Source organism: Talpa occidentalis, unplaced genomic scaffold (assembly GCF_014898055.3).
Source record: "Talpa occidentalis isolate TD23 unplaced genomic scaffold, MPIMG_talOcc4v2.1 talOcc4.13, whole genome shotgun sequence".
In the NCBI taxonomy this organism is placed as follows: domain Eukaryota; kingdom Metazoa; phylum Chordata; class Mammalia; order Eulipotyphla; family Talpidae; genus Talpa; species Talpa occidentalis.
The window spans coordinates 45,160,510-45,175,688 of NW_023601322.1; the positions used below are offsets into that span (position 1 = coordinate 45,160,510).

Here is a 15,179-nt window from a genome sequence, read left to right on the forward strand (position 1 = left end):
TCCATTCCATGTGTCTCCTCCAAGTCTCCTCCTGGCTCTCCATCCTGCTTTCTTCCTTCCTCAGTGTCCTCTGCAGCTTCTTCTCTCCCTGCTCAGCTCCACCCTCCATTTGGGTGGGACAGGGAACCTGGAACCTCCCCCTTTCCTGGGGACCACCCTGTTACAGCAGGAACAAGTTTTTTTTGTTTTTTGTGGGACTCTCACCGGCGGCCAGGAAACGAACTGGCGCTGCAGAGGCTGTGGGCAGCCTCACAGCCCAACACTCAACCGCTGCGCCACCAGGGGAGGCCCAGGAACAAGTTTTTATTATGAGGCAGCAGGATATACACAGGTAGCAACAGAGGAAGTGACCAGCAGCCCCTGGACTCCAGCCGCAGCAGTGGCCCTGTTATAGGACAGGGAGAGGGGCAGCCCAAACCCCACAAACCTGCCTATTCTACATGGGTTCTGCCATCCGCCGCATCAACACAAAACACAGGAGACTTTAATGGGAAGGAACTTTAATAAAACTAGGAAACAATACAGGTAAGGCAAAGAGTCTAGTTTCTAAATGAAGCATCCAGAGTTACCCATCCCCTCGTGGGTAAAAGTCCATCCAAATGGGATTGGCCCAGAACAAGGCCCCAAAGCCTGCCACAAGTCCAAAGCATCTTCCAGTGGGGACCCACAGAAAAGGGTCACAAACAACCGGACAAGCCCAGAAGGAAAAGAGCAAAATCAACATCAAGATAAAAGCTGCCATTGTCACCTCCCCACGGGTCTCACTGACATCTGTGTCACCTAGTCCACGACCAAAAGACAAGCGCAGTTTCTTCACGTGTCTCTAGGCTCCATGCGCCTCCTCCAGGTCTCCTCCTGGCTCCATCCTGCTTCCTTCCTCAGTCTCTTCTTCTGCTTCTCCTCCTCCTGCCCAGCTCCACCCTCCCCTGGGTGGGGCAGGGAACCTCCCCCTTTCCCGGGGACCACCCTGCCACAGCCCCAGTCCCTTAAGAGGCCTTGAGAAGGCCCCCCACACCCCACCCCAGGAGCCCTATTAGCTTTTATGTGATTTATAGACAAAGGTAGCACAGGGCCAAGTTTAGGCCTAGATACAGAAGTATGTTTTGCTCATGTGAACTATACATCAAGTTACATTATTAGTTACTGTGGGTCTGGTACACTTAAGTGGCTGCTAGACCTAAGCGGCCTGCTCAGCCACCATTATGATTACCTGCAGTTCTGCATTCCTATACAAAGGTCAGAACTTTCCCGTCACAGTCATATGAGCCAACCTTGCAAGGTGCCTTTCATATCAATCAAGAGCAGAAAGCTTGATCACTCTGGGAAGGGTATGCATCAAGAGGTATGACCGGGAATGCCCGGGGGGCTGAGGATGGATGCATAAACTTACTCCTGACTCAGACATCATGAGGTACGACCAGGAACGCTCAGGGGTCCAAGGACCGATGTATAACAAGGGACCCCAGAAGTTGATCAGTGGAATGCCTTGATAAGATTAGGACCATGGCCAGGTGTCTGGGGTCTAGTTTCAATTACAAGGCCGGAAGGAAACTGAAAGAACTCAGGCTAGGGATGAAACTGTATAGGCTCATGGTTGAGGCCATATTTGAGTCAAAACACACCCACAAGGGCTGTACGCACAGGGAAAAAAACAGACTTTTCAGGACTAGAGACAAATATTATACTGCTAGTCCTGCGGAACTAGTGCGCTTATGGTGACCAACGCAAGGAATGTTACTTTGGGCTGGTCAACCGCGGGTGTAACTTGGAAACCACGCTGGGCGCCAAACTGTTGGAGAGCAACCCCGATACAAAACGGGGTGCCTGACTGTGGGTCCTCACCCGCGCGCTTAAAAGGACTTATCAATGCTCTACTGCAGGCACACGTGAAAGGTTAATAAAAGGTTTATTTACAACGGAAAGGGAAATGAGGAAATGTACAGCTCTGGGAGAAAAGTGGGAGACAAAGTTTTAAATGCGTCCTACCCGATCCGCCGATCAGGAATCCCAAAATGGCGCTCTGAGAGCTGGCCGCCAGCCAGGAGCGGTGAAGCCAGGAGGCGAGCGATCGCAAGCCAGAGAGCGAGCAAGGCCCACGTGTTTGGTTTTTATATCCAACCTGGCTGCCCAACTCCACCCTCAGGTCCCAGCCACCCTCCCCTTGGTGGTGATGGGATTTGTCTTTCCCAATGTCCTGATGGCTTTAGTCTGGAGTGGGGGTGGGGTCCACAAAGCCTGTATGAGATTATCTCAGGACATCCTTTCCCCCTAACAAACAGGCTCATGTCCCCCAAGCCCTAGATGACATTCCTGAGTTTCACCCATCCTTGTCTCCTTGTCCTGCTGTTATAGGGCAGCCCCGATATTGAACGGGTTGCCTGGCTGTGGGTCCTCACCCGCGCTTAAAAAGGACTTATTAATACTCCACTACAGGCACACACAAAAGGTTAATAAAAGGTTTATTTACAAGGGAAAAGGAAATAAGGAAAATGTACAACTCAGGGAGAAAATAGGGAAATAAAGTCTTTAATGCGTCCTACCCGATCCGACGATCTGGAAACCCAAAGGCACTCTCAGAGCTGGCCGGACGCTGTGAGCTGGTGGAGAGCCAAAATGGGGGACCCCTCCAAAACCCACGTGTCTGCCTTATATCAACCTGGCTGCTTAACCCCACCCTCAGGTCCCAGCCACCTTCCCTTTGGTGATGGGATTTGGAGTTCCCAGTGTCTTTGGTTTTGGCCTAGGGTGGGGGTGGAGTCCACAAAACCTGTATGGAATTAGCTTTAGGACATCCTTTTCCCCCTAACAATTCCCCCCTTTAGTTCCTTCCCATTAAAGTCTCATATGTTTTGTGTTGATGCAGCCGATGGCAGAACCCATTTAGAGTAGGCAGGTTTGCAGGGTTTGGGCTGCCCCTCTCCCTGCCCTATAACACTCCTAACGCACATAGCTGATGCTCTATGATTATTCTCTCAATAAAAACAGCCAGGATCTTGCTCTCAGCAGCATCCTGCCTTATGCAGCCTGCTCCACGACTCCAGTGTCTTTATCAGCGTGGTGTTGCATGACACAAGTTACTGCTCTCTGCACATGTGCACAACATCTCACGGCTACATATTATCTACTAGGCCTCCTGTGCTGGAAGATCACAGCAAAAACACTGTAAGAAACACTGAGAAAACTCCTATTTTCCCACAGGCCCTACAGAGGATCTCTTCTTTCACTAGAATATGATGAAACGATTTTTAAATTTTTCTTTCTTCCTTCTCTTTTCATTTCTGTAAAATGAAGATGTCACAACTGTCTGGGAAGAATCCTTTCTCCTGTTTTTTTTTTTTGTTTTGTTTTGTTTTAAAGATTTATTTATTTATTTACATAAGCACTGGGTACAGTCGGAAGCATGGGAGGGTGAGAGAATTCACCAGAGTCAGAGCGGGGAGCAGAACAGGCGGAGGACGCTGCTGAGGGGAGCAGCGGGGGTGGCAGGAGAGGTCTGTCGCACCATGTGGGACCTTTGCCGGAGGCCGGGGATCGAACCAGCGCTGCAGAGGTCGCAGCCCAGCGCTCAACCGCTGCGCCACTGGGGAGGCCCATTTCTCCTATTTTTCTCTATTCTCAGCAACCATTTCCACTACGCTATAGCCAGGAGTCAAATGACTCTCCAATATGCTCTCTCCACAGCTGGGTCAAGATTCTGTGGGCTTTTGTCACCATGGATTTTAAGGAATAAAGATAAGTGGACTTCTTGTGTAATTTTTTTGATTTTCTTCCTTCTGGAGTTTCCTGTTTCTTTCTCTACCTACCAGTTTTCCAGGATAATTAAACTTAGCTGGTCATCTGTATTTTCACTGGCTGTAGATATTTTTGTTACATTTCTTAGTCAGAAAGATCTTCTGTAAGGCAGTTTTAATTTTCCATCTTAACATATGAACCACATGGATGTGTATTCTTAAGCTCCCTAGCTAATTCACATCCTCACAAAGTTCCAGATCAATGATCTGTGTGTTCTTATGGCCAGCAGTACTCACATTCACCATCCTCGGATATTTTTAACCTCTCTGAGACTCGTGTGTCTATTTAAAAAGAAGAATAAAAATCTACCCAGCTTGCGTGAGGTAATGAGACAAATGAGTTTTTATGTAGTGCTATATTTCAGAAAATGTTCTCACAGCTGAGAAATAATTACAAGAGTGAGTTGGGGGCAATAAAGCCTGTCACCTAAGAGTGAGGTTCTTGACTACAGTATGGGAAGAATTGGTGCAGGAGTCAGAGTAGGCGACTTAATAGTGAAGCTTGCATTATAAGCAATAGGACACAAGCAAGAGAATACAGGCAGATGAGAATCACACCTTAGGTCTTGAGGCTGCTGATGTATGTATGTTTAATTTGAGAGGGCTTACAGATGGGGTTCTGAACTGGTTGTAACCTGTTTTTTTATTTAGCAAGACTGTTGACCCATAAACTGTCCCCAGAGGGTAACTAAGATAGACAGGTTTTAAACAAGTAGAGTTTAGGTCATCTTGCCCCAGAATTTTGCACAGATGTTTTGTCAGGCACAGGCTGGATGAGGGGGGAGAATTGAAATTTACCACACTCCCCCCCTCAGAGATTTTGACTCCTTCAATACATATTTAACAACTTATTTATCAGCCCAATGAGATCACCAAATTATGTCCTTGAGTCTTGTTTGGGAGGGGCTCGCCCCTTGTTGGTTGCTAATTTTGGATAACTATGCAGAATTTGAAAGGGACTGGAGATTCTACAATGGGCTCAATCTCCATATCTTTACCTTTGGATGAGCCCTGGATACCTACTTGGATGTTATGCTTTGTAACCTAGGTGTCCCCACCTAAGGATACTAGTCTGAGCCTAAGAATACTAGTTTCCACAACTGTGTTGTCGGCCTGTAAGGATCTTAGTTTGCATAACTGTGTCAATGGCTATGCTAATCTCTTCTACCCCCATCTCCTTTTGTGAGCCAGGTTTCTGGTCTTGTGGCCCACCTCCTTTTCAGTTTTTGTTTTTCTATTCTTGTCCTCCATCATTACTCTCCCAGAGAAAGTTTTCATCCTCTTTATTTTAAAAGGGGTAAAGGGACAGAGCCTCATCTTCATGGTTACTTCCTGGTGAACAGGGATGTAGCCACTACCTACAGGTGAGAGCAATGAAATTGTCTTAGCCTGAGAGACAGAGACAAGAGTCATCATTTTTACATGCAGTGGTTGAATGTTTGACACAAAGAGTTTGGACAAACAAGACTCCGCCTTAGATGGATAAGGGTAACTATTAGGCCCCTATGAGTTAGGAGAAACAAGATCATCTTTTTGTAAACCAGTACATGGACTTAACATCCCTTGAATTCTACAACCTTTTGGAGATAAAGGGGACTAATTAGGCAACTTGAAGAACAAGGGCCGGGCCTCTCCTGGTGGCTGCAGGTGGTTGAGCTCAATGCTGTAAAGCTGTCCACAGCCTCTGCAGCATGGGTTTGATACTGGCTGGCCAGCGAGATACCCACATGGTGCAGCAGACCTCTCCTGTCTCGCCCGCTGCTCCCCTCAGAAGTGCATTTCAGTCGATCCGCCTGTTCTGTCCCCTGCTCTGTCTCTGGTGAATCCTCTCATCCCCTGCACCTCCGGCTGGTACCCAGGTTCTTGTGTGCATAAATAAATCAATCTTTAAAAAAAAAAAAGCAAGGGCCAAGATCAAAAGAGGTAAACATATTCCATTAATCTAGCTGAACCAATTGGAAATGGCTTTGCTATAATAGGAGTCCAGGGCCAGGATGCAGTTTTATTCAGGGCACCCACCTCTCTGCTTCTTTCTCTGTTTTCCTTTTCAGCTGGCCTTAGAGCTCAGCCTGAGAGTGTTGCTATTACTGATCTGAAAATACAAGCCTCTTAGATTCCCCCCTCCTTTTGTGTCCTACCTATAAGGTCTGAGCGCAATTTAACTACTTATCCTCCATTACTACATTCCAATTTTTTCATGAACCAAAGAATGGTCTCAAGTATTCAGTCTTTACTGCTGTTGGAATAGGATAGTTGCTAAACTAGTTACCAGATGTTTCAGATATTCCATTTTCTGTCATATTTAGTAGAATAGCAGTTATGGAAGATAAATTTAAAATTTCCACTTTTTGTATGTTTTTTTCTATAGACTTTAAAATCTTGAATATAGCTTATCACTCACTCCTGGGTGGCATAAATGATTATTTTTTAATGGCTTCATTTATTTATAATCTGAGACCCTGCCATAAAGGAAGTTTAAGGAGTTTAAAAAGAGGAAAAAGAGGGCCTCCCTGGTGGCACAAGGGGTTAAGCACAGCACTGTGAAGCTATCAGCAGCCTTTGCAGCCCCTGCAGCCTGCACACCAGGGAGCTACCCACATGACACAGCAGACCTCTCCTCTCTCGCCCTCTGCTTCCCTCAGCAGTGTATTTCAGTAGATCCACTTGTTCTCCTCCCCACTCTGTCACTGGTGAATCTTCTCATCCCCCACCTCTGGCCTACACCCCAGTTCTTATATGCATAAATAAATAAATCTTAAAAAAATAAAATGAGTCAAATAATAGGGCATAGAAAACTTCACTTAAAATGATAATGTATTTCAAAGCTGGATATTTTATTTATAAATAACATTTAGATACAGTGGTTAAACAGATGCTCCCAAAGATCCTCAAAGTATTAGCACAGACACTACAGAGAGGCAATATAGCATGTATGTATGTTTCTGCCATTTGACAGCAAGATTCAAGACTGGTTGTATCCAAACATTTGAGACTCAGTGCCAGATCATTTGCCATACAAGCATTGGATTCATCTTATTTATCGATACTCAGTATAATTTCCCTTAATCCCATCATTCCCATCATCTATGTTATGCAATTATATCACATGAATTTTATAACTTCAGGCTAACTTAAACTCATTCTTCACTGTTATGAGTTCTGCTAAAAAGAATTTATGAAATAAGCCTTATTTAAATTCTAGCCCTCTCTGCTCCCTCCTGCAGTCATTCTCCCTGTGAATTTATTCCATGTGTTTATCATGTGAAATAATCTAACACAGCTGATAAGACATTGTTTTCATTCATTCACTTCATTCATTTTATTAATGTTATCAATAATATTCATTCTGGAAAGTGTAACATATTGGAATTTTAGAAGTACATTTTAATATGTCACACTGGATCTGCTGATACTTTGTTTTTTTAAAAGTTATCAAATACAGACATTGATATTCTGAAGCTAAAAGTTGTTAACAAAGGTCAAATTCTTCCTGTCCTAAATAGCACTAACTCAATGCCTGTTGTGAAGCCCAAGAAATGAGATTCTTAAGAACTCCAGAAAGACATTAATTATCCAGGTAAAAGTGGAGCAGAAGTGATACTGCCCCAATAAAGATGGTTTACACACACACACACACACACACACACACACACACACACACCCTCTGCGACTGAGCTCGCAACACTCATTTCATTGTTTCCACTGTATTTTCATGCATTAGTGTTCCCATTTTATGTGCTAGTATTCCTGATATGGATGATTTTATCATAAAAGCAATTACAATTTGTGAATTCTAATTTGTGTATAGAAAAGTTTCTATTAGTAATATAGTAGTGCAGATGCATAGTCTGATGGCAGTGCAGTATTTGCCTAAGAGCTAGAGCTCCTTCCAAGGATGCTGCACCCCCTAATCAGACCCTACTCTATGCAGGACAGGATCTATAATCCTAGTTGCTCTTCATGGGACTGCTGAAGAACTGAGTCATTGGCAACTCTTAGATATAGATGGACTTGTCCTATTTTAGTCTTGAGATGGGAAAAGAAATCCATAAAATCTCCAAAGAATTTCTGCACATGGAGTAAATACCAAATATCAAACAATTCAGAGACTTGAGATGAAAAGACTGAGTTCTTGAAAAACTAAATTCCTCCTTTAAAAAGTTATATAAATCTAAGCCACAGTAAGATCCCGAGGGACTTGGTTTTAGAATTTGCCTTTGCTTAATTTGATTTTTTCACCTGAACCCACTTTACAAAAGCCTTCAATTCCATATTTGAAGGTGACTGAAACTCCACTCTTTCACCATGCCTTTCAAAAATATTATAAAGACTGTAATAGTGCACTCAGTAGTTCAGCAAAAAATGACTGCTGGTTATATCCACAAAAAGAATGCATAAAAGGCAAAAGTAAATAAACAAGACAGAACCTTCAAAAAAAAACTTTAAAAATAAACTGTGCTACAAAACTACAGTTGCAGTGACAGTGTCTTATTTGGCCCCGCCAGGTTTCAGAGGCACTGCATTAATACAAACAGAATCATCTAATGCACTTTTTCAAAATAGTGCTTCTCAGCCAAGGGTTAGTGCAAATTCATTCTACTGCTAGGTGCCAATGACACTTTGGTTTTCTTTATTGGCAACGCATCCTATACTAAGAGGAAGGCTGGAAACCAAGCAAAGGACAAGAGCCAAATCCACTGTGTTACTTCTTTTCATGCTTCTTGGTTAACTCCCCCACTCCCAACTGGAAGCTGCCCCTGTGGTCTCCTGTTCTGTCTTTCCTCTGTCGACTCTCCTGGGAGACTTGCTGCACGGCTTGCAGGATGGCATTTTGCACAATCTGCTTACTGGCGTTCTGCAGCTTCACCTCTTCAGGCTCATTCTTAGGCTGCTCACCTAGACAAAGGGAGGTGAAATGAACAAAATTAATTTCAGTAACCAGGATAGAAGAGAAAGGCAGGAAAGGGGCGGGGGGGGGGGGGGGAGGTAAGACTATCAGATGCCCTAGAACAGCCAGTGTAGAGCCCTCTATTGCACTGACAACTATTGTCTCATACTTTATCAACAGACTCTCTTGTTTATTTGCCCTAAATTATATTATATTCTAAATTATATTCTCATCATCTCACAATCCTCTCCTGCAATTTCCATTTAAAGAATTGCCACAGAAACTGCAAGCCTCACTGTATTTGCATTCTAATGGAGTAAACTGAGTCACATGGCCACACACAGCCTCAGGGGGTTGGTTAACATAGTAGCAAGCTGGGCACCCATATGTACTACCAAAACTCAGGGAGATTCAAATGCTAATAAAAGAAGTAATTAAGGATATTTAAATTTTGTTCCACACAATTGAAAGTAGGCAGTATTTACTTTCATTAGGTCAAATCTGATGTTCAGGGAGCTCTGTGTCTACCATCATACCGTGTAAGAGTGTGGACAAATAAAAAAATGCTCAAAAGTTCCATGCTTGCTCCTGGAAAGAGCCAAACTGGGTGTGTTAACTCTGAAATGCCCCTGTAAATGCAGCTACTTTTCTGTCTTTGGATGGGAAAAGGAAGAATCTAGAAAATTAATTCTAAGGAGTTAAGCACTAACTCCTCAACAATACAAAGAAAAAAGAAAATCTATTTTAAATTTAGCATGGCCTGACATCTGAGCTAAACTATCATGCCCTCAGCCATCCTTTACAAAGATAAATTGATCACAAATTCAAATAGTATGTGCAAGGCAGTATCTGGGGGAGTCTTTGGTGACTGGAAAGGGTAGTTTAACCCTCACCGTCATTACCACTTTATTCTGGTTCATAAATATGTGCTGTGGAGGCCATGGGGCAGAAACAGTGGTGACTGGCCAGAAGAGAGAAAGAGGAATAGAGTGGGGAAAGCTACCTGGACCATTTCACAGACAATAGAAGCAAAACAAATTTATGCAAACCACAGGTACACACTTGTGTGTTGGGTTCTTTGGCAATCAAAGAAAGAGACTCTCTTCCCTTTAACTTACATGGAGAAGGAAGCAGTTACTATGGGAATACGTGTGTCATAGACAGACATCATGGAAATATTCAGTTGAGCCTCACATTGCAATTCATAAAGTGGAAGGATTCAATATAGTTCCTGAAACTGGATTATCCAGAATATGCTCTGCCATTGGAGAGACTCAACACTCCATCTGCTGCTACCAACTAACAACCCTCCCTTTCTTCCAGAAAGGCACACACTTACTCTTATTTCTGTTTATTTATGACTTAAAATGTTTCGTGATGATTGAACACATTCTCTCCTCTCTGAAAGCATTTCAGCTAAGGTTCTGCTTGCCTGACTCTTGGCATATCATCATTCAAAATTCTTGAGAGGAAACATGAAAGATTTAGCATACACTTGGAAAAAAGAAAGCACTTTCTTGCCAGGCCACCTCTTAGGCCAGTCATTGAGTATTCCTGGCTCATTCTGGACCAAACAACTGTGACCAGAGAAATTGGGTAAAGAGCTGAGAATTCAGGCCTCCCTGGTGGCCTAGGGGTTAAGTCTCAGTGCTATCACCCCTTCCGCCTGAGTTCGGGAACTAGCCCACATAGGGGCAGAAGACCTCTCCTGTCTCCTCCACTGCTCCCCTCAGCAATGTATTTCAGAAATTCTGCCTGTTCTGCTCCCCACTCTGCCTCTGGTGAATCATCTCACGCTCCCCCAATCTCTGGCCTACACCCCAGTTCTTCTATGCAAAAATACATAAATAAAGAGCTGAGAATTCATCTTGTTTGGAGGAAGGAACCACCAGGGCCCCTTGCATTGGTAAGCATGTGGGCAGAGCAGGCATTCACAAGATTAGCTTCATCCAGTTTCATAACCTACTGATGCCCCGACAGCATTCACTTGAAAGGGTATTTGAGAACAACTTAGTGGAGACTCTTAATATAAGCACAGTGTTTACAGTGCATTACAACCCAACAGAAGAAAGAGTCAGTCACAGAAATCCTCAGTGTCACCACTTACTTGTGTATTTTAACTTTATTTGAAATTATGAATCACCTGCGTGTTGTAGGTGGCCAATTGCCTAGTTTTAAATGATGCAAATGTCTCTAGTCTATTTAGCATTTACAAAATCATTCCGGTATTTCACAAATGATGATGAACTGATTTAATTAACTTTAAACTTTAAACTCTAAATGCCCAACATAAATATATTGACATCTAATGTATTTGTCCTCAGTGTCTTTCCTCCTAAAATCATTACCTGCTTTGAAAACACACACACACACACACACACACACACATACACACACTCAGACATCCCCATGCTCATGCTTCCCTGTGGCACACAGTCCATGGCTAGGGTCAGCCCTCCATAGACCACTCTCTGCTCTGCACCCCCTGCCCCATGCCACCTTTACCTGCCCCAGTGGGCTGTGTCTGAGGAACTCAACTGCAATATGGTTATCAATCTTAATTTCTTATTAATAGTCATTAAAAGCATGTTTCTAGTGACCATAGGAACATCCCCCAATAAGCTAAATGTCATTTAGCTCTACTATGTTCCAGAGAGATGGATTTTAGGAAAAATTCCCATTTTGAGGCAGAATCCGATTATTTATTTCCCCTTGATCCAGAGAGGGTGGAAGAGGTTGTATTATAAACTGTGTCTCTCTCTCCCCAGTGGGTCACTATGAATACACACATTATAGAAATCCTGATCAGGACAGGATAGGGCTCCGCCACCACTATCAGCACACACTCTCCAGTGTACAGAGCTGCAGATGGAAACCACAGCATATTTTTTTCTCTTCCTCTCTGAGTACTTGAGACTATAAAGTCTGTTATCATTAATCAATGACTAGCATATGAAACACAGAGAACAAGAACTAATTCTGGGCCCTTTATTAATGGAATGATATACTATTTCATAACTCTGTAACTACAGAAATTTTCCATGAAGGACCAGCTATTAGACTTTGCTCCTTTCTACAACAACTGAAGCTATCCTGACTCCCTTACTTTTCTCTCAAGCAAGTTAAAACTATGTGACTTCCTAGGGATGGAAATGCACAGCTTCTGATTGTCCAGCTCGCTGCTAACCCCACCAAGCTATGGGGTTTCCTGGTACATTACCAAATCAGAAGCAGCATTTTAGGGTTTTCAAACGCAGAAGGCAAGACAGGTATTAGCAGGTGTACGACACTTGTCAGTCATATTTGAGAGATGCCCTTATATTACCACCACCACCACTATAAGATAAAGCACAGGGCATGAAGAATCACCCTTGACTCTTTCTGCAATTGCAATGACTAGGCATGTCAATTTATAATGTGGCAAGTTACTCTCATAAGCTATGTAGAGTTCTTTATCAAAATTCCCAATACAACAAGGTAAGACATATCAGATAGCTACTGAGCACCTATATGAATGGTACCATGGAGAGTACCACAGGCCACTATACCAAAATGTTTCATTCATGTACACATTCCTTCACAAAAGAATTATGGAAACGGGAGCATCTCTGGTGGCACAAGGGGTTAAGACGCAACCTATGAAGCAGTACACAGCCTCTGCAACACGAGTTCGATCCCCAGCCTTGCCAGGGAGCTACCCACATGGTGCAGTACACCTCTCCTGACTAGCCCACTGCTCCCCTCAGCAGTGTATTTCGGTCAATCTGCCTGCTCTGTTCCCCACTCTGTCTCTGGGAAATCCTCTCACCACCCCCACCCAAGCTCTTGTATGCATAAATAAATAAATCTTTTAAAAAAAAAACTACGGAAACTATCTAAATGCTAGGGTAGGTATTAGAATTAAAATGTTGAACAAAACACACGTGGGTGCTGCCTTATTGGAATTTAGAATCTAATGGAAGAGTTAGGTGCTGCTCTAGTAATCAAACAAGTTTATAATTTTGAGCTGTGACATATGCCACTGAAGAGGCCAGGCAGCATATAATAAGGGGAGCTGATCTAGTCTGGGGGTTAGGGAAGGAGGCCTGCACTGGGGACTTACAGGTTAACAAGGCATTTACCAATCATGGGAAGATGAAGAAGCAGGAGGTCAAACTTAGTGGAAGTCCCCGTGTAGGATCAGGGCCCTGCTGGGATCTGAAGGCAGCCGAAGTGGCTGGGTGCCCAAAGTGGGAGGGGCAACCTGGAGATGATGTGCAGAAAGTAGGCCACCCAGATGGTGCAGGTCCTGGGAGGTTGGGAGGCACTTGGGTCTTTTTCTGAGAGTAAAGCTACAGTGTGTCTTCAAATCTGTGCTGCACATGGCAGCTGGAGGTGACTGACAAGAGTTAGTCATTGAGGTGGGAATATGCAGGACTTGGAGCAGACCTTGAAATTTGGAAAGGCCAATGAGAAAAGACAGAATTCTTTCTCTGGCTTCAGAAGGCAGGAGAGACATGTAACTTACTGACTCACAGTGTCAAAACTAGCTTTTACCTTGAAGAACTATTCCATTACTTTAGAAGATATTGATAATTTAACTTACACCATATCCCTAGGTTGCAGTGTGTGTGTGTGTGTGTGTGTGTGTGTGTGTATGTGTGTGTTTTAGGAAAGCCATGGGAAGTATGCCAGTAAAACTTGAAAAGGAAAAGACAATTTTAATCTAAAAATCAAATTTGAGAATTTTGGTCAAGAAAAGCAAAGACAATTTTGGAAAACAAGAACAAAAGGGAGGCCCTAATTTACCAGCTATCACTGCCAGTTATAAATTGCAGTGATTAAGAAAGAATAAGATTGATACAGAGATGGAAAACAATGAACAACAAAATAGAATAGTCCAAAAAGAAAAAATAGAATGAGTGCAGAACAGGCTCTCTACTTATGAGGTCACTTAATTTATGAAAACATGACACTGCAGAGTGGTGGGGGAAAGATTATTTTCAAGCAACTGGGCTGGGCCAACAAGTTCTTCATCCATACAGGAAAATAAGGAAATCTGACTACCTTACACTATACATAAAGTCAGTTCTGCAGAGATTTCACATATTTGTATATTTGAAAAGTACAACATTCTGGAACACACAGCACTTTCAGGACAGTAAAAATATATATGATATGGAGGACACGTTATCCATTTTTCCGAACGAGTAAAGTCTACAACTTTAAAAGTAAACTATAGACTTTGTGTGATCATGATGTGTCAATGTTTGTTCATCAATGTACCACTCTGGTAGGGGGTGTTAGTTATGGTGGAGGCCATGCATGTGTGAGGGCCAGAGATATATGAGAAATCTCTGTACTTTCCCCCCAATTTTGCTGTGAACCTAAAATTTCTCTAAAGAAACTACTCAAGGGCCTCCCCTGGTGGCGCAGCGGTTGAGCTTTGGGCTGCGAAGCTGCCCGCAACCTCTTAAGCGCAGGTTTGATCCCCGGCTGCAGACAAGGGTCCCACATGGTGCGCATTCCTCTCCTGGTGCCCACTGCTACCCTCAGCAGTGTACTTCGTCAGTCTGCCTGCTCTGCTCCCCGCTCTCGCTCTGGTGAATTCTCTCACCCTCCGCGCTTCTGACTGTACCCAGAGCTTGTATAAATAAATAAATAAATCTTAAAAAAAAAAAAAGAAACTATTCAAAAAAAAGGAAAACTATCAAGTTTTTAGAGGAATGCATAGAAGAGCATTTTATTATCTTGAGAGTAGACAAATATTTCTTAAACAGGACACAAAAAACAACATAAAGAGAAAAAATTGATAAATCAAGCACTCTTAAGTGAGTTTTGCCATCAGAAACACACACATGGAAAAGGTTTTTCACTTGAGGACAAAGGTTTTTCACTTGAGTACGTTGAAGTAGGGGGGAAAATATCATCATTAATTTTCTGAACATTTGGGGCCTCCCCGGTGGCGCAGCGGTTGAGCACTGGGTTGCGAAGCTGCCCGCGGCCTCTGCGGCGCCGGTTCGATCCCCGGCTGCTCCTCGGCCACCAGAGGAGGGTCCCACATGGCGAGCAGACCTCTCCTGCCGCCCGCTGCTCCCCTCAGCAGTGTACTTCAGTCCTTCTGCCTGCTCTGCTCCCCACTCTGGCTCTGGTGAATTCTCTCACCCTCCCACGCTTCTGACTGTACCCAGTGCATGTATAAACAAAAACAAACAAACAAACAAATAAAATAAATAAATAAATAAAACATGCCTCTATTAAAAAAAAAAAAAAAATTTTCTGAACATTTGGAAAACAAACAACTCCATCAAGTCTGGGTTATGAAGTCAGAGAGACCTAAGAAGTTGTATTAACCACTACAAAAATTGCTGCATTTATCTGGATTTTCCTCTTTTCACCTCAAAAGACAAATCAAACTTTCCCCAAGTTCCCAGTTTATGTCATCAGTAGTGGGACTTAGGAAAAAGGTTGTCCAGAGAAAAGGGGACACCAAGAATTTGTCTGGAATTTGACACAAGACT

The 15,179-nt window shown here is 43.4% G+C and overlaps 1 protein-coding gene across 1 annotated transcript in view; it reads right to left on the reverse strand.

Annotated features, from left to right (window-relative positions):
* Positions 1 to 8,477: 8,477 nt before the first annotated feature.
* The window catches only part of AKAIN1 (A-kinase anchor inhibitor 1), a 39,863-nt gene continuing 33,161 nt past the window's right edge, over positions 8,478 to 15,179 (reverse strand). The window contains exon 2 of the mRNA XM_054693962.1: positions 8,478 to 8,687. Within this exon, the coding sequence (XP_054549937.1) occupies positions 8,494 to 8,687 (194 nt within the window). The 3' untranslated portion in view covers positions 8,478 to 8,493. The remainder of the gene's footprint in view (positions 8,688 to 15,179) is intronic.